At 43.1% G+C, this 26,154-nt stretch overlaps 1 protein-coding gene across 1 annotated transcript in view; it reads left to right on the top strand.

Moving 5' to 3' along the window:
* The first annotated feature begins 1,027 nt into the window (after positions 1-1,027).
* Tmem236 (transmembrane protein 236) overlaps positions 1,028-26,154 on the top strand; it is a 32,961-nt gene continuing 7,834 nt past the window's right edge. Inside the window, exons 1-3 of the mRNA XM_010607123.3 lie at positions 1,028-1,363; positions 11,535-11,607; positions 15,560-15,701. Coding sequence (XP_010605425.2) covers positions 1,107-1,363; positions 11,535-11,607; positions 15,560-15,701 — 472 coding nt within the window. The 5' untranslated portion in view covers positions 1,028-1,106. The remainder of the gene's footprint in view (positions 1,364-11,534; positions 11,608-15,559; positions 15,702-26,154) is intronic.

The raw sequence follows: 26,154 nt of genomic DNA, 5'->3' as shown, positions 1-26,154 counted from the left end.
GCGTGCCCCTTCGGGTGCCCCTTCCCAATTATGTCACTCACGCACCAAGAGGTCCGGCAGGAGATCTTTATTGTAGGGAGGCGAGCAGGAGGCAGGAAGGCAGAGAGAGAGAGAGGGAGAGAGAGGAGGAAGAAGAAGCAGAAGGAGAGAGAGAACAAAGAAAGGAAGGTCCTTTTATCAGTTTGGGGTGGGCTATTGCTTATTTATGAGGAGTGAGCTACTTTTAACCTATCACAGGCCAGGTTGCTTTTATGGGCCCAGTCCTGCAGACACAGGTTTCAACTTTCCTGGACCACTGTGGCCTTGCAGGGGAGAGAAACCAGAGATAAGGGCATGAGGTCATTTTAGGAGCCAAGATGTACCAGGAGAATGCAGCGTCACAGTGTACTTTAACATGATCAATTCCCTAACAGCAACCAGTGTGCATTAACGGATAAATATGGTGAGCATCAGGCACGATATCAGGAACTTGACAAAGTGACCCCAAATTCCTGTTTTAAGCACTTTCAAGGAGCTTTCCAAAGATGAAGTCTCTGGGTTTGAATCCCCCTGTTTGCCTGAATTTGCTTGGACCTGAAAATAGAGGGTTAGATTACATCTCCTTTTGCTCTTTAACTCTCAAATTATATTATTCCAACAGTTCTGTTTAAGAAAAGTTGAATATTATATAAATGCTTTCGTGCTAAAATTAGCAAGAAACACTACATTTAAAAATCCTCTTCTTTTTTTTTTGTACCAGGGATTGAACTCAGATCCTTGTGCTTGCAAGGCAGTCAGCAGCACCACTGAGCTAAATCCCTGGCCCAAAAGTCTCTTTTTAAAAAAAAGTATTCCAAGACAAACTTTGGAGTTCCTTTGATCCCCCATAACGGATGAACAAACCCATCACGACAGCGACCACTTGCACAGTGGCCCTGTTTCTTTAAGGGGCTGTGGTTGTTAAGTTAGAAGATCATTGGACCATGTGAGGTCAATAAAAGAGTAAAATCACTGGTTAGTGATTCCAGGGCGAGGAACCAGCACGGTGTTGAGTAACTGTGTGCCTCTGTGCTGCGCCCAACCAGAGGGGAGAGTGCTGGATCCCAGGCAGCTGGCTGTTCCTCAGGATGATTTCTGGAAAAATAATTAAGCTCGTGGTTTTTGAGCTTCTTGAGTTTGCTGCTTTCTCCATCCCCACACTTGTGATTATGGAACAGTTTGCCACTGCCTACCACAGGGCAAGGAATCTACCCGAGAGAACACATTATTGGCTGATCGTCTCCTGCTCTGTTGCCTATGTGGCTGTAGTGACTCTGTTGATCTGGGTTCCTATAAAAGTTCTTTTATACAGGAAACGTCATCTTTACAAAAAAATTACTGGATGGTAAGTAAAAGAAGTCCTTAGCAGGGAAATCCCTGTTATGCTTTCAGATAATTTCTAATGTGCTTTGTCACACACAGGTGTGCACATTACACACGTGTGAAGACGAGATGACTGGTGAGATTATAAGCACTGTTTCTGTATTGTAAAGCTATTATAATATCGTCTACATTTTTTATGATCATTTTTCTAAGCAGTAACAAATTACATGTGGGAGCCGAGTCCCTAAAATCCTGAGCCGTGAACATTGCTCCTGATTTCTCTGTACACCACACTGTGTAAGGTTACCGGGGTTAACTCACACAAACCCTAATAGTGAGGTTGTAATGCAGAAGTACAGGTGTAACACTGAAAGTAACACCTGCTTTAAATGTTGACATTGCATTTTGTAGCTCGGAGGCGCCATTTGATCATTAACCAGGTGAGTACTGCAAGCGATAGGTTTGTTTACTTAGATTTTAAGAAATACATCTTCACTATGTCGGTAAATTCTGTTGCCCGTGAGAAAATACTGTTTCAATGACATTAGAGATGAATTATTCTTTTTTTCTAGTACTGGGGATTGAACTGAGGACCTTGAGCTTGTAAGGCAGGTGTGGTGCCACTGAGTTAAATCTCTGGCCCAATACAGACACATTTTAAAGAAATCAAGTTTTTGTAGAAATCAAGCTTTAACACTGGTTTAACTAACAGTTTCACTAGACTGTCTTCATCTGTGTAAAGGTATTGAGAACAAATAATCCCTATTGCCAATGTATTTTTCCTTTTAGATCTTTAGATCTGATATCTTACTCATTGATAAATTCAAATTGCTTTCTCTTCTTTCCTTTCTTTTCTCCTCCTCCTCCTCCTCCTCCTCCTCCATCTTCTTTTTTTTCCAGAACTGGGCCTTGAACCCAAGGTGGTGACACTGAGCTACACCCCCAGCCCCTTTTGTATTTTTTATTTTGAAACCGAGTCTGAGTTGCTAAATTGGCCGGGCAAGGCTTGAACTTGTGATCCTCCTGCCTTAGCCTCCCAGAGTGCTGGGATTACAGATGTACTCCACCACTCCCGGCTAAACTTTTTTGCATAGTGATCTTTTTACTTTAAAGTTGAACAATATAAGAAGTTGAGAACTTAAACATAAGAAAAGACAGAAATGTATGAATAATACGTAAAGAAAATGGTTAGTTGGGCTGGGGATTTAGCTCAGTGGTTCCGCCACCTGCCTTGTAAACACAAGGTCCCGAGTTCAATTCCCGGTACCAATAAATAAATAAATAAATAGATAAAAGATAAAATAAAGTTAGAAACCTCTTTGGGAGACCAAGTCTGTAAGTACAGATGGAGTTTGTGAAGAACACTTTAGGCACCAAGGTTAGATGTGATCCCCTGAAACTTTCCTGTTCTCCAAGGGTGGTGCTCTAATGTGTCCACAAGTAAACATTTTGTAGTTGGAAATGCTTTATTAGTGGGGAATAGGGAAACTGCCAATCTTGACTAGATCCCTGGGGTCACCTATGGTATAACTCTGACTTGTAATGGGCCCTCACCCTTGACCCCTGTAGGAACAACTCTTCCATTGGCCAAGACTGGCTGAACTAGAAATTGAGGGAATGATGGAAGGTCCAAATGACAGCAGAAGTAAACCAACAGGAAGCTGGCCTACTATATGCCAAAAGAGATCTTGGGTCTATTGGAGATTTTTTTTTCATTGGCTTACTACATCCCTAGGACTTTGACTGTGATTCCGGCCAAAATCTTTCCCATATCACTTATATTATTATTATTATTAAGCTATCATTGAGATTATTTATTACATGCAAAGAATTTCATACAGGATTTCATTTAATTCTATTCCACTTTATAGAATGATTTGCCTGCATGAAGTAGATCTTTTAAGGAACTGAGCACTGGTATTTCCAGGAGGAACATGATGATTTGAGAAGTTAACCAACTTGCTCAAAGTTAGTCAACTAGGGAGTGAAAGAACCAAACTTTGGACTTAGATCGCTCTCTCTCTCTACTTGATACTTCAAAACACTACTCTAGACAAGCCCCTTGAAGGACAAGGTCGCGATCTCCTGGGGCAACCAGGATCAAGGGTCTGTTACACTCCCTGGGGAATGTTACCATCTGGTGCTTTTCTCCGCCTGCAGATTGCATTCTGAACATCTAGGCTGGGCACCACCTTCGTGCTAAAGTAAAGTGTCTTCATTTGTCACCACAATTATGATCTCCAGTGATTCTTTTGGGGAGTCCTCCCCTAGCGTTTGGTTTCGGTTTGTGGGTGTGGCTGGTCATAAATATTTTAAATAGTTTCAGTCAATTGGCAGTTTTATCTATAATTTCAGTGAACTATGAAACTAACTCAGGGCCTCATTCGTGTGCTTATCACAGAGTTATCTTTTAGTGGCGTGAGGAGTAAGAAACTGAACACCACTAAACCTCAGTCTGGGAACTTGATACATTCTGGAGTCACTATTAAATGTGAACTTTATGACAACCCAGTAAAGTACAGGTTCTAATGTTTTCATGCTGTAGACAAAGAAACAGAAACTTAAAGCAGTGATTAACTTATTTTTCCCCATTAAGTTTATTGGTACATTTTAGGTATACAGTACAGTTACATTCACCATTGGGATCTTACACCTTTACGTGATGCATCTTGGTTCTTATTTTTTCCCTTTTCTCAGGCGGAAGCTCTTTAAAGAAGTTCTTAAAGCAGTGATTTAAGTGGTGGGCTTGGGATTTGTAAGCTCAGATCTGTTTGATTCCATGCAATTTTCTCTACCTCCTGTTATTTCTCCCTTAGTCTTTCTGCATTTGAATGCTAAGGATGTTTCAAGAAAAATACAACTCTTTTATGCTGTGAGGCTGCATTTCTCCCAAAGACATGTGTCTTGCTATGATTTCTAGATGATTCCCATATATCACTAGTTGGATGTTAAATATGGCGATATGCCAGGTGTCAAATCTTAATTGTTCAGTGAAGATGATACAGAAATCATTGCTGCTGTAGAAAGTGGGAATTGAGGAGAGGAATTAGATGGCCGTGGTGGCTCACACCTGTAACCCCAGCACTTTAGGCCCCCGAGGCTGGTCTTCGGAGAGAGAGGGAGCCATGGGCTGGTGCAGAGTTGTCTTGGGAACACAAGTAAGAAAGAGAAGCCTTGAGTTCGAATCCCAGCTTTGACACTTACACGAATTTCCTGAATTCTTTTAACTTCAGTTTTCCCATGAGCAACACAAGGACAATCTAGTGTCTTTCTTGAGCAGTGGTGTAAGAAACGGCACAACATCTTCCTAGGATAGTGGCTAGCAGGCAGTAAGCACCTAATGAATATCAGTATTGTCACCTGAGGCTGCATTGATTATTTTCACTTAAAATATGGTCTTGTTCTATCTTTGAAATGAGTCTCAGAAATGGTGCAGCCATGCTGATAAAATTGACAAAGCTGAACAAAAGCAGATGCTGGCAGTGATATTCCTTGATTTTGGAAGATGTTTTAGGTCTCCTTTACCTTTTGAAAATAACAAAGGCCAATACAGGGATATCATTAATATCTTCTAAAATGCTCCACATTTACACTGTGCTTTCACATCTGCTCCTCTCTGTGACCTGCGTGAGTGCTGAATGAAGTTGAGGAGCTCCGTGCGCAAAATACCGCAGTGTCTGTTCCAGTAAATGAGAGCAGGCCGATGGAGAACGTGTGAAACCACTGAGCTTCAAGGCCGGCCCGGCCGGGGAACGACTCTGTCTGGAGAAGACACACTGTGGCAGGGCAGTCGTGGAGGATCTGTGGGGCTCCCACAATGTCCTGGGGCCCAGAGCTGTGTCTCAGGGACTCCTCTGCGTCCTTCCGAGAACAGCTTCAGACGATGACATGCCGAGAAGCCGAGGCTCGGCCGACACTGAAAGATCCCAATATCTTGAGCTCCATTTTACTGGCTGGTCATCCATTATGTTGGCTAAGATCTTGCTGTTGGGCTGTACTAGGCAGTGGTTAACAGCGTAGAAAGTGCAGTCGTGGGAAACTTTGGCTCAGCGCCAGAGTGTCATTGTCATGCTCGGTGGCCGGCCCCCTCTGCTTCGTCCTACCCTCACCCCACAAGCCAGCAGAAATATACCTTTGCTTTTCCTTCTCTCGCCATAAGTGGCAAGTGCCCACATCCCACGGCTGCTGCTTCGTCTCTCCGCCCCAGGCTCCCTGTTCCTCAGGACCGCTCACCGCACCCAGTTAGGCCCGCCTTTCCAGGGCGCCCTACATTTGAGCTTCCGGTGCGGTTCCGTGAATGTCTGCAGATCGCTACCCAGTGTCAGACCTCCTCTGTGCTCCCTCCACCCGCGGGTGAGTGTGACCTGGCCAGGGCTCTGCCCAGTGCATTGTGACTTCCCCTCTCAGGTGTACTTTGGGCATGTTGTCCGCCACCAGAACCCACAGAAGAACTGGCCTTCATCCTGCAGTGAGGCGGGTCCTACCACCCTGCCTGTGCCACCTGGGCTTTGTCTTTCTGTCCTTAGCACGGGGTGTCGTACGTTCCTTTAGCACGCTGCAGGTGAATGAAGGAAGAGTTGAACTATTTTCACATGCATTCAATAGTTTGCTCATATCTCTGTTAAGTGTCATTATGTTGGTTTTAGTCTTCTTTCTAATAACTGAAATCTTTAGGATCCTGATACTGTCTGAAAGTTATCTCCTCTGGAATCTCCTACATGTCTTTTTTTTTTTTTTTTTTTTGGTAGATAGACTTTTGCTGTATAGTGTCGGCTAGTCTTGAACACACTATGTAGCCTTGAACTTGAGGCAGTCCTCCTGCCTCAGCCTCTTGCATCCTGGGATTGCAGATGTGCATCACTAAGCCCGGCAGAAATGTCTTAAATGTGACAGTATTACCAAAAAGTCTTCAGTTTCTTATTGATCCATTAGTCCTCTCTACGGGTTTGTTTCGACAGCTATAAATACACATGCCTGAATTTCTTTCCATTCCCCATTTAGCATTAAGTCAGTGCATTTATAAATAAGTATTTATGAAGTAGCTGTTGAGTACTTGGCAGGCTTGTCCACAAGCTAACATCAGGAGTGCAAGTCAACTTATCCTTGGACTTAGCTGGTGTTCAGGACCGTCTACTCTCTGACCTCTTCCTTCTAGCTACTGTGAAGCCTGGGGTAGTACCTGGCTGCATTAGGGTTTTTGCACTCTACTGTGGAGACTGCCCAATTGCACATGAAAAAAATCAGAAAGTAAGTCAAAATACTATATAGTAAATGACTAATTTTTTCCCCAGTATTGGAAATTGAACTCAGAACCTTACCACTGCGCTAAATCCCTGGCCCTAAATGACTAAATTTGATGTGACTCACCTGTAAGTCCATTACTGAGCCAGCTAATACAGTCATCAAAAGTTAATAGAGAGGGCCAGGGATTTACCTCAGTGGCACCGTGCCTGCCTTGCAAGTGCAAGGTCCTGAGTTCGATTCCTGGTACACACACACACACAACTTAACAGTGATGATAGGGGAGATGTTTTTGTAATTCATTCTTTCTTCCTCACTTCCTGCCCCTCCCCATCAGTCCACATAGCACCTTCCCTCTGTGGGTTCTTGGATCCTGCTGTGTAGATGAAGGTTTATTAAGAGTGTGCCGTATTTCAGGGTCTCACAAGGAAAGCCTGATTTGAGCTGAGCTTGGAAAGGTGGGAGTGGAAGATGAGGCAGAGGAGCATGACTAAGAGTCATGAGTCAAGAGAAGAATAAGCATAAATGAAGGCCATTCCCAAGTTCCTGTCTGACCGTTCCAGCCTCTCTGCTTCTCTGTGAGTAATCTCAGGGCCAGAATGTTTGATCAGGAAAGGTCTTGGGAGATTCCTTCTGATTCCGAGTTTATCGTAGGTGCTCATGGAGCAGGGGGTTGGTTGTAGGTAGCTCTTAATCCACTTGTTTTGGGGCAGGGGGAGCCTGGAAACGCACCATGCCCCAAATTCCTTTCTTTAACTGATCTGTGCTATAGCTGCACCATTATATTAGTTTCAGCATGAGAAGATTCTCAGAGCTGTGCCTACGATATTAATAGATATTACAACATTAGTAGCACGAATGCTATTACTCATATAAATTATCAAGAACTGCTGTCGCAGCTGGGTGTGGTGGCACATGCTTGTGATCCCAGCACTCGGGAGGCTGAGGCAGGAAGATCTCTGTGAGTTTGAGACCAGCCTGGGCTACAGAGTGAGTTCTAGATCAGCCTCGAATACATAGTGAGACCCTGTCTCAAAAAAATTTTTTGCTGTCACAAGGTCCTACAAGCTGGGTAACTTAACAGGAAGGTATCATCCCAAAGTCTGGGGGATAGGGATCTGAGATCAAGGTGCCAGCCAGGTTGGTCCTTGCCTTCTTCCTGGCTTCTGCTGGTTCAAGGAAAACCCGTGGCCTTCTATGGCACAGTGATGCCCTCCCTGGCACCCACCGCCATGTTCTCATGACTTCTCCCTGTGTGTCCTCTCAGTCTTCCGTTTGGATGTTTCCACGTTTTCCCTTTTTAAAGAGACACTAACCACACTGGACTCTGAAACCCCATCTTGACTCCATCACCTCTATAAGAATGCTGTTTCCAAACGACATCACTCTAATTCTGAGGTACTGTGCATTGGACCTCAAACGTAACTGTTCAGAGGAACAAAATTCAACCTGTAGATTTCACCCACAGGCCCCTCAAAATCCACGTTCTTCCCCTGTGGAAGACAGATTCATCATTCCCCATATCAAAATCTTAATTGTTCCAACATGAATTCTAAGTTCAGAATCCTGTCCTAACCTCAGCAACTCGAAGACCCGGAAGTCACTGCGAAGCCCTCTTCATCCAGGAACCTGGGAAACAAGATCCGAAGAGGGAGAAATTGGGAGGAGAACAGGAGCCACGGGCCTCATAAAGTTCAAATCCTAGGAGGCAGTATTGCACGAAGTCTTAAGGTTTGCAAATAATTCTCTGGGGCTGGATTCCCAGTTGTCTGGGCCTGGGGAGGCACCTCTGAGGCTTTGGCTGAACTGAGTGGCCCTGCTCTGTGATGTGCGGAGGGAGTCTCCGGTCTTGGGATTGCAGCACCAGCACCTGCGTCACTTTTCTCTCCTTTTGGATCGTGGATGTGGTGGGTTAACTAATGGTCAACTCGGAACGCCCAGCTAAGCTGGGTCAGTGTGGTTCTGGGTGTGGAAGACCCACCTGGGGACTGTTGCTAATGGCATAAAAAGAGCACCGGAGGGAAAGAGGATGTGCTGCTGGTTTTCCTGAAGAGGCTTGCCTCGGCTGGATTTCCTGATGCGAAACTGGGTCTTCTCTGTCTCTGGAAATGGCTGCTGCTTTCATCGGGGGAGCTCTGGTCTTCGCCCTGAGCGTCGTTGCTTCCTGGCACCAGCGCAGAAGAACGCTTGGCCTGGTGGCACAGACCCTTCGCCCCTCTGACTCAGACTTTCTGGCTTCCACCACTGGCCTTTGGGCCTTCCCAGTGCAGATCCTTCTGTAGACTTGCAGGAGACGTTGCTGTGGGCTCTAGACTTCTGGCTGGACCTGTGGGGGACATTGCTAGGCCCCCGGCTGCATTGCTCAGGTCTTCAGCATTGGACAGATCTCTTGCACTCCTCTGCATTTGACTTTTTGGGTGAATATTATGAAATAATGCTATACCTTATGCATCCCATATTAAATCTGTTCCCTTGCATACACTGACTACAACCATGGATTTACATCCAATTAGCTCTATCAGCAGCTTTCTTCCCTGGAGTCCCAGAAGCCCAAGCAAGGCTCTTTCCTTCGTTCCTCCTTTCTCTGTCATCTTCCTCTCGAGCCAGCAGGCTGCTGGGTGAGGTGGCTGCTTGGATTCGTGAGCCATGATCGGAGTGTTCTTTTCTAAACATGTGTTGTTCTGTTTGGCATTACAGATAGGCTACAAAATGTGTGAATATTCAAGTTCTGGTTTCTTTTTTGTTGAACAATTCCTTCTTTGATTTATCTCTCTTCCTTCACATTTTACTATAAGGAACACATGGAAAAAAGACTGACTGTGCTTTAGCACTCTGCTTAGGAATACTCAGCCCCACGTCTGAGCTCATTGTTTCCCAGGTCTGCTTTTCTACTTGATAGAACACAGGTTCAGCTCACTTTTCTGCCTTTTTCTAAATGGGATCAGTTTCTAAAAATATTTGTCCTCATTTCCATCTGAAACACCAGAAACCCCTTTAACATTCAAATTCCTAGCAGCGAGACAATAATCTATTTTCCAAGAGATAGAAGCTTTCTCGGTGGTTCTTTTCTTTCCTTGCTAAGCTCCCCCCAGAATCTCCTTCAATGTCAAGATGACAACAAGGAACCAGGCAGAACGAACACGTAAGGAGACCCCAGTGAAGGAAATGGATAATGTAAGACTCAGGCGGGCCAGTTTGATGCGAGACGAAATAACCAAAGGCCAGTGTTTCCGGAGTTAAGTAGTGGGAAAAGATGGGTCACTGTAGAACACGTTGGCTGGAATGATAAGTTTGACTTTTATTCTAATTACATCGGATTTTTAAAAAATTAAAGAAAAATGAGCGTGACAGAATTGCAACCTGAATGGTTTTTCATATGGTTCCACGGCACTAAGGACCTTCACCTCCCCGTGCTCTCATCACCACCATTCAGTTGCAAAACCCTTCCGCAAAACTCAAGCTCTGTACTCATGAGACAACACTGCCCATTTCCTCCCTGCGCCCAGCACTGGAGGGCATTATTGTTGTTAGAATTAGGAATTACACCCAGGGCCTTTGCACTGAATTTCATCCCCAGCTCTTTTTGTTTTATTCTATATTTCATTTTTTAAATTTTGAGACAGGGTCTCACGAAATTGCTAATTTCCCCAGGCTGGGCTCAAACTTTGGATCCTCCTGCCTCAGCTTCCCAGAGTGCGGAGATTACGGGCGTGTACCCCCATGACCAGCAGCATTGAAGGTTTTTGAGCAGGGTAGTCAGATGTGTTTTACATTGTAAAACTATGGCTCCATTTTTACAATCTGGAGAAAATATTGCGAGGCAAGTGTAGAAGTACGGATGGAAACCAGTTGGGAAGTATTGCAGGTGACAGAAAGGGAGGGTGAACTGTTGTGTTAGAAGGCGATGGAGCTGAGAGGGGTTTGGTAGGATCAGATGGCGGGTCATCGCTGGTATGGAAGAGAACCTGACTTCCCTTGTGGACAATATTAAGTCTGTGCTTCCTCTTTGCCATCCAGGGGGCGGTGGCACACGGATGGGTATGCAAGTCCAGAGCTTGGGGAAAAGGCCAGCATTCATGTATTTGAGTAGTAGGAGTCTGAGGTTGTATATCTCAAGTATTTGAACTCTATAGAAAGTAATAAACTCATGGAGCTTTAAATCAGGTTGAGTGATCTTTAATAGTTTATCATCTCTGAATCTTTCTTCCTTCCTTCCTTCCTTTCTCCCTCCTTCCTTTCTTTCTTTCTTTCTTTCTTTTTTAGTACTAGGCATCAAGCCCAAGGCTACAGCAATACTGAACTATGTTCCCAGCCCTTTTTTTTTTTTTATTTTAGTTTGAGACAGGGTTTTGTTTGAAGTTGTCTAGGAGGGACTCAAACCTTTGTTTTTTTTGTTTTTTGTTTTTGGTATCGGGGATCGAACTCAGGTCTTTGCATTTGCAAGGCAGGCGGCAGAACCACTGAGCTAAATCCCTGGCTCAAACCTTTGGCTTTGGGCTCCCTCAGTGCTGAAATTACAGGCATGTGCTACCATGCCTAGCTCTCAGCATACTTTTTTGAAAGTCTATTTTGCAACATGCGGTGCGCTATTACTTGAGAAAGTCACACTGTTCTTTGTTTCCCAGTTGGTCACTAGAGCCAGCATCACAGGTAGGATTCTTAGTAATAGATGTGGAACTGTCAAGGGTCATTTAACTTGTGCTTGGTTGCTTTGGTAGTGTAGGGTTTGCTAATTATTTGAAAATCTCTCTGTCCTTTGAGAAAATAATTCTGGTTTTTGTATGTGTTCCTCTTTGCCATGCTCACACATTTGGGAAATGGAAATAGGGAAGCAGTTGGGTTCTTAGAAAAACTCTAGATGAATGGAACAGGAACTGCAAAATTGGCAAAATATAACGGGAACTGTTGATCTTGTACATTATTGCTTTTGCTTATTTTTTCTCCCTTGCTAGGAGACCTGTTCTGATGATGTGTGTAATACTCACCACACTTCCCAGCTTCAGCTTTTCCATAGCAGTAACTGAGGTATGGAATTTTGATTTCTTCTGCTGCAAAATTTTGAGATTTTAGAAATTTCTGTCGTTGGAATTTGACAGCAGGGCGCCCAATAAATTTCTTTAAATTGATTTAATCCAGTCTTCTTCCAAATTGCAATCTATAGGTATATATGTGCATACATATATACTTATGTATATCAAAAGTACTAAGATCATTATTAGTGCTGTGATTGTCAAGACTCACGTTCAGTTTTTCCAAGAAAATTGATTACTCTTGCTTTTGTGTGTGCAAGATGGGAATGTTATTTCAAAATAACAAAAAGGTAAGAAATTTGAAAGTTGATCTGCATTTGCTTCTTCTAACAACTGGATGTTTCATGATTGTCCTCAGTTCTAAATGGAATATGGCAGTATCCAAAGGAGCAACCTCTGAAACTCCAAGCTGTTTGATAAGATATCCACTGACAGACTCCTTGCACATGACATGTCTTCCAAAACTATGTTTTGATGAAATATAGCTTCAAAAGGACTCTGGTATACATCCACAGGGCAGAAATTTTACAGGCAAAATTAACAGGTTGTGAAAACTTTATTATCCAAAAAGGTCAGAGAAGAATGCTCTATTAATTTGATTAATTTGCAGTGCTGGGAAATAGAAAAGCCACAGCCTGGAGCTTCCCAAGGGCTGTGAAAAATTCAATTTACAACCTCTCAAAGAACAGTGAGCGCAGTGGAGTTTGACAGCTCCTTTTGGTTCTTTTCTGTGATATCTTTTCCTTCCTCTTGTGCTTCCCTTGTCATGGCCTCTCACTGAAATGTAACCCAAGGGCAGAAACATGCACAAAACATCCACAAGGTGTGAGTGTATACTAGCAATGGGGCACTGCGGGGCAAGCCCCAGGCAATGGCTCTTCGGGCCTTGGATACAACTTGGCTGGCTCTACCTGCGCCTCCTTGCAATGACTGCCTTTTCCGAACTCGACTGCAGAATGGTCTGCCTGCTTTGTAAGTTTGTGTGGAAGCAGGCAAATTTTGTACATGTATGTACCTACAGATGTACGCGGTGTAAGTTACGACTGACTTCTTTATATTCCAAAGGATAGTTTGTGCGTTTCTGTTGTGTCTTTATATATAGTTTAGTTCACTCATCTTCATTGTTGGTGGGTGTCTCATTGTATGAAGATATTTATTTATTGTGTGGTACTGGGGATCAAATCCAGGGTGCATGGTACACACACAATCTTCCACTGAGCTTCACCCTCAGCCAAATATCACAATTTATTGGTTCTAGTCTTGATTGTTTGTTTGTTTGTTTGTACCGGGGATTAAACTGAGGTCCTTGTGCTTGCAAGACAGGTGCCAGAACCACTGAGCTAGATCGCCGGCCCCTATTGGTTCTATTCTTGACGTGCATTTCACTTTAGTCCATTTTGGGCCCTTGCCAATAAAGCCACTCTCAGAACACATCTCTTGTACACGCGTGCATGTGTTTCAGTTGGGTAAATACGTTAGGAATAGAACTGATAGGTGAGAACATATTCTAATGTTCCATTGTAACAGTTGGTGCCAGATGAGTTTCCAAAGAGATTATATGAAGTTCTATAGTAAAGAATCCATAGCAGGGCCAGGGGTTTAGCTCAGTGGTCCCGTGCCTGCCTCGCCAGAGCAAGGCCATGAGTTTGATCCCAGGTACTGGGGGAAAAAAAAAATCACTACAGAGAATGAATGTTTGTGTTTCCCTCCATCCTGACGAGCACTCGCCTTGTATTTCTTTTATTTGAACTATTCTAGTGGCTCTATTCTCATTGTAGTTTTAAATGTAATTTCCTCCATAAGTAGCGAGGTTGAGCATCTTTTTATCCTGCCCATTTCCCCACTGGGTTGCTTATCTTTTAAAAACGAATTTGAAAGCCCCATTTCTGTGTGGCAGCCCCTTTTTGGTTATAGGTATTATCAATATCTCCGCACTCTGTGGCTTGCCTTCATATTCTTCCTGGTGTCTTTTAGTGAATAGAAGTTTTTAGCTTAAATAGTCAGGGGCTGGGGATTTAGCTCAGTGGTGCTGCCGCCTGCCTCACAAGTGCAAGATTCCGAGTTTGATCCCTGTTAAAAAAAAAAAATCATAAAAAATAGTACCATTTATCATTTTATTTTGTTTACGTATGTTGCTTCTGGCCCTTTATTTGAGAAAATTTCATCATACCGTGAGCCTGAGCCTCAACACCCTAAAGATATTCCCCTCGTCGTGCTTTGGAGGGACATTACTTTTCTAGTCTCCTTCAGGCCCGTACTGCTCCTGGAACTGATGCTTGTATATGTGGTGTAGTGGAGAATCAAGTTGTATTTAGTTTTCAAAGAACATTCAACAGACAGGGCTCTATGTAGGAAGAAAGCCCATCCTGCCCACACTGGTGCTGTCTTGCTGTTGTTGCAAGTCAGGTGTGCACACATGCGGTTTGTTTCTGGGCTTTTGTTGTGCCCCATTGCTGAGTTTTCCATTCCTGTACTAGCAGACACCGCACTGTCATTTGTGCAGCTCGGTAGCAGCTCTGTACAGCCAGAAGAACGCGTCACCCTGTCTTTTTCTTCTAAAGTGTCTTCCCTTTCTACTTCCACATACGTGTTAGAATCTGCTGAATCACCTCATTTCATGAACATTTGAAAGATTGCTTAAGTGTGCTAGGACCTGCGTGTAATCCCAGCACTCTGGGCGGCCGAGGCAAGAGAATCCCAAGTTCAAGCCTAAATTGGACAACACAGTGAGTTCACAAAACCTAGTCTCAAAATAGAAAAGAAACAAGAAATTTAAAGAGCTTATGTAGTTCAGTGTAAAAGCCTGAGGTTCAAGCCCCAGTACAATCAATCAATCAATCAATCAATAAATAAATATTAAAAATTAAAATAGAATGAAAAAGTTGAAGTGTATTTTTGTACACAATTTTTTGTTATTGATAAGCTATTTTCTGTGTAATAATTTTCCACTCAATGGGCTATTTGTAAGAAGATTGACATCAATGAATATGTCTATTAAATAATACCATCTCCAAAAGTGATTTCTAATTATCTTGCTGTAAGCTATTTTGATAAATGTGAATAAAATGCACATTTCTTTTTTTTTTAATTGCCATTGCCTTAATGGTATCATTTTTTAAAAATCTCAGCTTCTAAATTTTTGTCATTGGTATTTAGAAATAGTTATGCTTTCTATTTCTCTCTCTGTCTCTCTCTCTTTTTTTTTTTTTGTTGTTGTTTTTTGAGACAGGGTCTCACCATGTAGTTGAGACTGACCTGGAACTCACTATGTAGCCCAGGCTGGTCTCGAACTCACAGGCAATCCTCCTGCCTCAGCCTCCTGTGTGCTGGGATTACAGGCGTGCACCACCATGCCTGGCCTATACTGTCTATTTCTTTCTCATGACACATTACAGTGGCAAAGGCCACCAGGAAAATGGTGAGCAAAATGAGTTTTGGTGACATCTTTGTCCTGCTCCTGGTCTCAGAGGGAAATTTTTCAGTATTTCCCCATTGATATGCCACCTGCCCTAAGTCTCCTGCAGGTACCGTGGATAGATGAAGGAAGAAAGCCCACCTGGTGCAACCCAAGTTCTCCCTCCTTGAAAACTCTTGATGCCATGATTTATTTCGCCGGCTCTTTGAGGCTAGACTCTCTGAAACTTGGTTCAGCAGCACAGGTGAAAGGAGTTCACCATTCCACGGGCTCCAGGAGCCTGCTCTTCTATTTTCAAGTGTGTTTACTGTACCTTGTCTTTAATTGAAAACTCTTGCACTGAGATGAACGCTTATTCCATCTGAAGAGATGGTTCATTACCTTGTGACGTCTACAACCCTAAAAAACCAAGCTTTTAATTCTTTAGTTAATGTACTTATAATTAACTTAGCACCGCTTGCGAAGTATTGGAAAACTTTTGAGTAAAGTAAGCACAAGAACTCAATGAGTTTAAAAGGTTTTCTGAAAACAGGTGCAGAGGAACAACAACGGGTCCATTGATTTACTGCCTGATTCCCTCCCGGACCTGCCCGTGTCTCTGGTTCTGCTCTCCTTGATCGTGGTTGACATTCTGGAAAAACTCAGGATGTATCCTCTTAGAGGGAGGGAAAAGAGTAAGTATTCTTGGAAAAGCAAATGGTTTCTAAAAGTTTGATGTGTCTTTCACTTTTCTGCCACTCTGTTATCTTGTAATATGTTTAATGATACTGTATCTTAGGGTTAAGATTACTGATGGAAGATTAAAGATGAAGCTCTCTAAGCTTAGCTATTTTTAAACTTATTTTGGTAGTCAGTTCTTCTTGTATCTTAGTTGGAGTTTGGTAGCGCTTAAAAGTTAATAAAGCTATCAAATATTTAACAGCAAAAATTTAGTGTTTAGCAAGAAAATGACCCAAGTAAATTACTGTAGGTTTTATTTATTTCTAAGAATTCTCTTAAATCTTTAAGTTTAGATGAATACATTGGTAATTCAGGTATCTTTGTTACAGGTAGCACACTGTGTATGAGTCTTATAGTTGTGTCCTAGAGGAGAATTGCATGATTTTAATTGTGGATTATAAAAAAGCCAAAGATCACATTAATAAAACCATGGTAGGTCATATGCCTTCAAAGCGATCAGTTGAAACTGAATGGAGATTGGCCTTAAAACATATACTTTATTATTTGAATATTGTATTTATTCAGTAAAATTCTTTTACTTTTAATATCATGTGGTAATATGTGTTTACTTTGCAATGTTTAAACAGTATGACTTTTGCATGGCTAAGACCTTGTCATGTTGTGCCTTTGACATGCGTAGATGGTGTGAGATCACTTCCGGACAGGGTGTCCAGAGGGTTTCAGAGGGACAGGGATGAGGAGGAGAGCCAGTCATTTGTTCGTGGGCCAAGAACCAGCATCATTCCCTTAGCTTTGCTTCTCACATTAAAAGCTAGACTGAGTTGGGGTCATGAGGAAACCTCAGTGTCTCATTTTCACCTGTCATCGGGTGGGAGATGACGGCACAGGTGACAGATAAGGTGGCATCGGGACCCTGTTAAGGGAGAAGTGCTCCCAAGTCACATCTGCTGTCCAGAGCCAAGTGTTTTTGCCTTAAGCCGAGGAGATTTGGGAATCTCTAAACCCTACATCTCTAGACTCTTGAGAACTGCAGGACTGCTTGGATGATTTTATATTTTCTATATTGATGTCAACTTTCTGTCTAAGTGAAAAGTTCTATTTTTAAAAAAATTCACATCTGGTTCTCGCTTCGGCAGCACATATGCTAAAAAAATGCACATCTGTATTCTAAGAATAAGTGAACATCACTTTATTTTTATTCTGATGAGTTGGATTTTTTTTTAAACAGGATTTTCCCTGAATCCAGCCACAATGACAACTTTGAGAATCAAAATAAAAAGACATAAAAGAAGCAGTCAGTCTTGGGAAGAAGGTTCTAGAACATCTTGTATAACTGCTTCTTCTTAAAGAGCTCCCTTAAACTCCTTTCTGCCCAGACTGAGGGGGATAATTATTATCTGGTTTAATGGCTCCATCAAAACCTAGCTTCTGGGCCTGGAATTTAGCCCAGGGGTCCTGCCACCTGCCTCACAAGCTTAAAGATCTGAGTTTGATCCCCAGTATCAAAAAACAAGCCCCCCCCAAAAACCTAGCTTCTACTCAAAATATCTTTATGAATATTGATGGTGCATATACTTATTTTTTATGCAAGCTTTCAACTCATATTAGTAAAAATATGCATATTAATAAAATATGCATATCAGTAAAATAAATTATGTAAATTTTGAATCCATGGGGTATTCTTTCTCATTTATCCCCTGGAACTTAAACACATTAACATATAAATCTCAATGCACGATAGGATTCTAAGCAAGCATGATGTAAATATGGTGTCATTACATGTGTTACTTTTAGAATCGAAGAAATAGGGTAGGATGGGATGATGAGCAAGATTTAGATATTTGTTTCCCTTCAGAGAGTGTAGAGAAAGTATGTGCTGTGCTCCGTCCAAACAGTTTTATCTGTAGCAGTTTTGACTTTATGCTGGATGAAGCTAAAGAGACATAAAATGCTTGGATTTATGGGCCCTCTTGTGCCATCCCTCCCATCTTAACGCCAAGCTACAACATTTTATCTTTGTGTCGCTTTTCTGTTTCTAAATTTTAAATACAAGTTATTCGACATACAAGACGGGCTGAGCCAAGACAACCTTTTTATTGACTTCCTATCACCAGTGAAAACAGCTCTGTTTCGACGGATCCTTACGCCACAGCTCCTCAGCACATCATTTCATGTAGTTGGAACCTTCATGGAAATATCTTTCTCCCATATAGATACCAGAGCCCTGCTAATTTTCACAGATACACATAGCACCTAATAATATCGATTTGTAGTGATGTGAACAAACGACAGTAGAATTGTGCAGCTCGCCCTTAGTGACCTGTGGGCGCAACGCGCGCATGCTAACATTCTCACCTGAGGTTTGCTCGCTGAGTCTCAGCCTATAATGACCAGCCCCTCATCTCTTCTTCCTCTCCCCTCTTGCTCCTGCTCCTGTTCCGAATCCCACAACCCAGTGTGTCAGCAGCTTTCTGATTTGTGGCTTAGACCACTGAGTGTCCTGCTGGCTGCTTCTGCCTTGCTCTGATAGTTCTTCTATGCAAAACTGAAGTGCTGTCCCCACCCTGCCCGCATGAATAGTCTGGGCTCTAGGCTTCCATCCTCAGTCCTGAGTTTGCTTATCCTGTCCTTGAGACCAGAGCTGATGTTCTGAGCTGGTGCTTTAGACAGATTACCTTTCTTTTGCCTGTTGCAATGCTGATTTCCTTCCAGTGAGTTCTAGAGAAGTCCCAGATTTCTGGAATAACTATTCTCGTTTGCAAACCCAGCTTTTTATCCCCAGAATGTACTGCACCAAAAGATGACACAGGCTTCAATGATTTTAAGTAATCGTCATTTTTCTCCACGGGGAAACTATCATGTTCCCTTGTTGCCAGGGGCTTTGCAGCCGAGTCTAATAGAGCCATACCTTTGTCGTTTAAGGTGTTTCCATCCCATGGGGACTCACAGCTTCTTCTTATAGCAGCCATTGTAATGAACATTATATTGTCTGAACCCTAATGGTGATGAACATTCGGTTTCCTTCTATGCCATTACCTAGAATTCCTTCATTCTTGTGTACAACAGCAGGTACAACAGATACTTGAAGGTGTTCATGGCAAGAGTGGGAGTTTTTAATCTGACCTGTAGGATTTATTTAAATAGCATTTGTAGCATAGCTCGGACATCATGTAACCAGAGGGTACCATAGAGTTTATAGTTACGATGCCATGGGGCTAGAGGGGAAGGAAAACGGCCTAAAGTGTTGGAGCATTGGATGGAGGTCAGAAAGGACAAAAGGGTGTAGCTGGGATTTGTAGGAATTTGTAGGTGGACATGTTGAAGAAAGCTTTTTATATCAAAGGAACTCAGGTGTGCCTATAAGTGAATGGGTGTGTCTGGGAAATAAAAGTAACTCCAGTTGGATTTCATACCCTGACTCAACATTTGTGTTGCTGGAAAGGAAGTTGCCTTCTTAAAACCAACTGTAAAAACCCAAACAAGCAAACAAAGAAACAAAAAAACCCTAAACAAACTATGACTTGTCAAATTGTCATTCTGGAAGCTACAAAACGACTTCAAGAACTGCTGTGAAATCTTGTGGGGAGGGAGGGTTTGGTGTCTATAGAGGCCCCAGTTCCAAAACCAGATCAAGGCAATGTTTGCTTAGGAATCATTTTATGTAAGGTTTCAGGGGCGGGGACTAAAGGTTTGAAAGCCACCCATTCAGTGCCTCATGGAGAGCTGTAGGCCATACCTGTTTCTAGGGCACTGCCAAATTCCCTCTCCAGGCGGGGCTCTCTGCAAGATTAGGACTTTGCACCACCTAGAGGCAAACTGCTCGGGAAAAATTCAGCTTTGCAGGTCACTTTTTTTTTTTTAGCGTGCCATTTTTAATTATTTCTAATGTTATTTTTTCCAGATGAATACATACCCATTTAAAAAAGTTTAAAGAGATTAACAAAAAATAAAAAAGGAAATCAACTAAAATCTTTCCACCTAGAAATTTATGACTGCTAGCTGTTTAATGTACCTTCCTCAGTTAAGAAAACAGATTTTGCCAGGGATTTAGCACAGTGACCCAGTGCCTGCCTCACACGTGCAAGGTCCTGAGTTCGATCCCCGGTACCAAAAGCAAAACAAAGAAAACAGATTTTGTCACTTTTCTCCTTAAAGTATGGTGTGTGTCATTCTTATTGCATCGCCTGCTACGGCATCATTTTTATTCACTGAATGATACTCCGTTGCATCTGCGGATTACTATATGTTTAGCTGATCCTCTATGGTTGGATAAGTGGATTTCTTTTTTTTTTTTTTTCTTTGGGGATTCTAAGCACTGTTGTTAGCAAAGAACAAGGATGCAGTTGGAATGAGAAAGGCCATGGGTGTTTGGATTAGGGTACACGCGTGGTGCAGCAGGTCTGCATTTAAAGCAACCCGGTTCTGGGTGTGGGAGCCAGCAACCCTTCAGCCAGGGGACTGGTCAAACGGAAGCCGGGCACCGAGGGAGTTAACTGGCATCGCCGAGAGCCAAATGGTATCAGGAGGGGGATGCGTTAGAGTGTCCTCGGAATACCCAGCCTCTGCTCGTGCCCAGACTCCTTGGCAACACTGCCGCCAGAAGAAAGTAACTATTACGGGCTGGCTGCACATGCAGAGAAACGCAGAGGGGCTCAGAAGGGGCTTGTAGGGACCGTGTGCAGTGGCCAGGGCGCTTTGGCTAAGCAAGGGCTTTGGGGGAGGTCAGAGACGGCCCATGGGGATGAGGTCAACAGGCTATTTGAGTGGAAACCTCAGCACTGCAAAGAAGGTGCCAGGTATGATGTTGGCAGGGCACGACTTTCAAATAAATCTGCTCACCAGGGCCCCGGTCCAATTCCTTGTGTCAGCTCCTTAATACCCAGGGGCTTAGGACCAGGGCTGCAGGGACCTCAGCGGCAGAGATGACGCTTTCCTTACTCAGGTGCCCTGATGCAATTTCTGGCTCGAAGTCTACACAGGAATGTAAGGATTTTGATATGTGTAGCTGGACCTCTCTCTCTCTCTCTCTCTCTCTCTCTCTCTCTCTCTCTCCCTCCCTCTCTCTCCCTCCCTGAAGAGTGCTCTAATTTACTCTCTAGACAGCAGGGTAAGAAAACACCTGTTTCTCCCCGACCCTTTAACTGATTCCATTTTATCTTTGCCAGTTGCGTTGGAACATAGTAGTTTCTTACTTTCCTAGTTTGCCTTTTATGTAGTTGTGTTTAAGACTTTCCCAGTTTTGCTGGCCATTTGTCTTTTTAATTACCATATACTTATGTTCTTGATATAGTTTTCTGTGGTGAAGTCCTTTCTTTTTGTTTTTATTGGTTCTGACTTATGTGTTCTATAAATGTTAACGAAGCTTTGGCTATCATAGCTGGTGCATATATTTCAGTTATCATTTATCTTATAATTTTCTGATAGTTTCTTTAATAGAGAGAATTTTCAGTTTTGGCCTATTTTAAGCTAACAATATTTCTTGTTTTTGGTTCAGTCTTTAACATTATGCTTACAAAGTCTTTAATTTTTTCCTATAAGTGCAAATTACCTATCAATAATTTACATTTAAATGTTTAATGAAGAAAAGTTAAATGCTCTGTAGGGTACAAGTTTGTTAATTTATAAATAAGTATCTTCAATATGAAATGGGTATTAAATATGGTAATTAAACTATTACTTTATTAAATATGATAAATACCATATATGTAATATATTAAATATGCTAATCAATATATCAATTTATTTTACTAGGCGGTGTTTGGATTTATGCCTGTAACATATTCCTGTCCATTTTTTCCCCTGATAGTTACAGATATAAAAACACAACATAATGCTTAAAAAATGTTAGTGCCAAGCACAGCACCTGTGTGAACCAAATCAGGATCTTTGGGGTTGGGACTTGATTGTGTGAGATTTTAAAAAAGAATATCTCCTTGGATGATGCTGATTTTATGTCTCTGGTTAAGAGCTGTGGTTTTCATCCTTGGCTGTGCATTAGACTCAGCTAAAGGGCTTTACATTTCTTTGACATAATTGAATAATCAAATCGGAACTTGGGAGTGGGACCCAGGCATTAGGAAATTTCCATCTTGCCAGGTGATGTTTGGGTGTGGAAGCAAGAAGTCACAATGGGGAGAAAGAAAGCAGGTGTAGTTCACACCTGCTGATGCCCCCGGTTCTGTGAAACAGGAAGCATGTTTTTTGCTTCGAGCAGTGGAGAGAGAGGGGAGGGAGAGACAGTCTCTAACAGTATGGAAGGCCTGGAGTGGCTGCCGTGGGGAAGGATGTGCCTCGAATCAAGATGAGGTGGTTTTCTTCAGTCATAATCAGAAATCTGGGCAGGAGCTGTCAGTGAGGTAGAAGTGAGGTCGATCCAGGGCTGAGAGTTGGCAGAACAGGGATAAAAGAAGGAAGAGGAACTGCTCCTTTCTGAGTTATTTCTACTTATTATTGAGGAGCGAAACATGACTTCTTTTTTCTCTTTTGTGTGCTAGGGATAGAACCCAGGGCCTTGCACCTGCTAAGCATGTGATCTACCACTGAGCTTCATACTCGGCCCCAAAACAGAATTTCTAAAATTGTGGCACTGGTGATTTCTACTGAACTTGTATTTCTAGTGACTCAGAGGCTTCGTGTTAACCCCCAGAACCACGAAAATCTTCAGAATACAAACATGAGCTGTGCATACTGATCATGAAGAGAGAACCTGGCATCTGTGATTTTTAAAAAAATGTTTTTGTGGTCCTAGGAATTGAACTCAGGGTCTTTGCACTAAGCTACAATCCCCAGCAACTCCTATGTTTTATCTTGAGATAGAGGGCTCTCTAAGTTGCTGAGTCTTGCAAAGTTGCTAAATTTCTGGGCTTGAATTCACCATCCTCCTGCCTCAGCCTCCCAGAGTGCAGGGATTACAGGCCTACACCACTATGCTGAACCAGATCTGTAAATTTTTAAAGCTCCAGAAACAATTCTGATGTCCACTCCTGATGATAGGAAGTATTAGGAACTATAATCGATACCAAGATAAAAAGCTGAGAGACAAAATCTAGATTCCTAGAGGAACTGACTTCCCACATTTCCTTAAAATGTAAGTTATCATGCATTAAGCAGACAGACTGTAAGAGATGTTACAGATTTAAAAGAAACAAAAGTAGCTGGGGACACTGTATTTTTTTTTTCCTGAATAAAATGAATGACATTTTGAGTTCCTCTGTTTCTTTTTAAGAAATAGCTTCTTATACAGTACCAGCCCAGCTTGCGCTTGGCTTCCATAATGTGTCCTTCTGCAATCGCGCGGTCAGGGGTGTATCCGAGAGGAGTATGTTCATGGAGGGAGGTGTTTCCTTCCTGGCCCTCCTTTTGCTTCATAGAAGAAGGCAAGTTCCAGGAAAGTGCGTCAGTTCCAGGCTCTTTCCCCCTTTCGCAAGAAATACGTGGGCACTTGCTAGACTGGTGTGAAGTAGGTTACAGCTCTGATTTATGCCTTCTAAGGAAGTAGCCGCAGTCAGCATTCAACCCATGTGGACTGGAGACAACCCTGCTGGAGTCAGCCCCTGCCAGCAGATAGAGAGCATCAGGTACCATCAAAGTCTTGAGTTAAGATCCCATTTGATGGGGGCAGCGTCACATGATTTTAGCAATTTGGTTTTATGATTTTTTTCCTTTTAGTTTATTGGTGCATTTAAAGCAAACAACACAGTTACATTCATCATTGGGATCTTTACATGATGTGTCTTGGTTCTCGTTTTTCCCCACGCCCCTGCCCTCCCTTCACCCGCTTCACCCTTCCCTATTTACAAAGGCAATGTTTCCACTTTTTTCTTTCTTTTTTTCCACATTGTTTCTTTTCCCTTCTTTCCTTTCCCCTCCCCTTCACCAATTTGTTTTTATGTCGCTAATTTCTTCCTAAGTGGGGGGAAAGAAACTGTGATCGACTTTGGTATGTAAGATGAGATACTTGAGAGTTGCAGAATATTTCTGTAATAATTAGGCCAGGGAGACTGATAGGAATTTCGGAACTTGGACCTTTCTGCATGCCTCTCTTTAGAGTACCAAGCCTTGTTTTCTACATCTTTACCCACCAAGACAAGCTTTTGGCCGGTCCCGGCATGAAATGAAAGGCGCAGGTCATTGATTTTCACTGTCTCAGCGTTCTTGTCTTGGATGGAAGGGAGCTGCTGGCCCGCAGAGTGCGCAGATAGATGTCCCTGGTCACTTCTGTCGACACTGTGTGTAAATGAATAGTGGGGTCCTTTCTATGGGAACACCGCTTTTCTCAGGCTCTACTTGCAGTGCTATTTTAGGACACCGAGTCCCCCTATTTCTGGGTGTGTGCGTGGGCTGTTGGGGAGGGGGAGGGAGGGCTCTGAGCTCACAGACGCAGGCTTTTTGGAATCACTCCTCGGCCCCTTCCTTCCAGGCTCGGTTGACCCCGGACATGGCTGTTGCCCCGAAGGCCTCTGCCAGGCTTTGATCCACTTCCGCGGCTGGTGGAGCCACTTCTCTGTCTCCCTGAGACCTGCTGGGCTACGCTGGCATGCTCCTCTGGGCCCAGGGCCACCCTGCATCTTCTCTTACGGCCAGGCCCCCAGGTCCCCAGGCTGTGCAGCTGCTGCCCGCGTCTCCTGATGTCTTCCAGGGCTTTGTCCATGGAATCAGTGCTCGAAGGACTCGGGGACGGGCTCAGAGGGTCATCAGAGTGGTAGACTGAAAGGGGTCTCGCGTGCCCCTTCGGGTGCCCCTTCCCAATTAGGCCACTCACGCACCGAGAGGTCCGACAGGAGATCTTTATTGTAGATAGTCAGGTGGAACACAAAGGCCGGGAGGTGGAGAAGGAGAGAGAGAGAGAAAGAGAGAGAGAGAGAGAGAGGGAGAGGGAGAGGGAGAGGGAGAGAGAGGAGGAAGAAGAAGCAGGAGAGAGAAGAACAAAGAAAGGAAGGTCCTTTTATCAGTTTGGGGGTGGGCTATTGCTTATTTATGAGGAGTGAGCTACTTTTAACCTATCACAGGCCAGATTGCTTTTATGGGCCCAGTCCTGCAGACACAGGTTTCAACTTTCCTGGACCACTGTGGCCTTGGTGGGGAGGGAAACCAGAGATAAGGGCATGAGGTCATTTTAGGAGCCAAGATGTACCAGGAGAATGCAGCCTGTGAGGCGGCGTCACAGCGTACTTTAACATGATCGATTCCCTAGCATAGACCCTGAGCAGGAAGCCCCAGTCCCTCTTCGGGGCCCCTCCTTCAGGCCTGGGCTCACTTGCCCTGGGCGGGCTCTGTTCTCCAGGGTGCTCATCGTAGGGGTAACAGACCCCAGAGAGGAAGCCCCTCCCATCTCCTATTTGGCAAATCTTACTTGTGATCGGTTTTATACCGATGCCAGCCGGCTGCTGGGGGTAGAACAGCGAAGCCCTCCCAGGCCAGTGGGCATAATGAGATGTTAGTCAACTGCACTAGTCGGCGTGTATATTTAAAGCTGAGATCCGTGCTCGGAATGTAATGAGTCAGGCTCTTTCCCATTTTTGTCAGCTTAGTCGCCCTGCTTGAGTTCTAGCTTGGATTTCTGGCTCTAGTCTGTATTTATGGTAAATTCATTCAGTTCTAGTCTATACACGAGCGCTTAATGCTCCAGAGTATTTTTAAGAATGCAGGAATCATAATAGAGGCCTTTCCATCCACTGCAAAATCTACAATTAGTTATATTTGGCAGTGAAATAATTCCTTGCTTTTCAACATTTTCATCTTACTATTTGTATTTCATTGAAATTTATTTGATATATTATTTTTGTATACAGTCTAAAATAAATATTTGAGGGAAACGGATAAGAACAGGGGACTATAACTCAGCATGCGTTATTTTACATGTTACCTATTTTTAGTCAAATATATCTAGAGATATATCATATATAACTAGTATAAATATATAATGACCTTCTACTGTGTACACTGAATTAAATCATATGCTCTAGTCTAAACATGTATCAACTAGCCAAAGTAGCTTGAAAGAAAAGTTGAAGATTAGCAAATTTTGACTAGAAAGCTTTCTCAGTCTTTGAAGGTAGAATAGTGTAAAATTAATAATATTATCAGTTGTTTGGGCTTTTTGTCCAGCATTGGATGAATCTATAAAGTCATGGTGGAAGGGAAAACAATCTTTAAACTTTACAACTCTGCAGCCATGTCTTCAGATAAAAACCAATTTCCCTTAAAATTTTTTGTTAATTAAAACCCAGAAATGACACATCCATTCCTTGTCAGAGTTCCACAGCTCGTGGCAGGGAAATGAACGGGGTGCTGGGCCTTTTGAGTTTTCTGGATTGCAATACGATGCCTTTTGTAAAGAGAGGTGCTGATACAATTTCACACCCTGGGCAGAATGACCTTGAGTTTTTCCTCAACTGATGATGGGCTGAATATTTGTCTCAAATTCCACCTCCTCCTCCTCCTCCT

The sequence above is a fragment of the Fukomys damarensis genome, unplaced genomic scaffold (genome assembly GCF_012274545.1).
Source record: "Fukomys damarensis isolate Sample0158 unplaced genomic scaffold, DMR_v1.0_HiC HiC_scaffold_37, whole genome shotgun sequence".
Classification (NCBI taxonomy): Eukaryota; Metazoa; Chordata; class Mammalia; order Rodentia; family Bathyergidae; genus Fukomys; species Fukomys damarensis.
The sequence above is the reverse complement of the archived record's forward strand: the minus strand, read 5'-3'. Positions and strand labels throughout refer to the sequence as shown.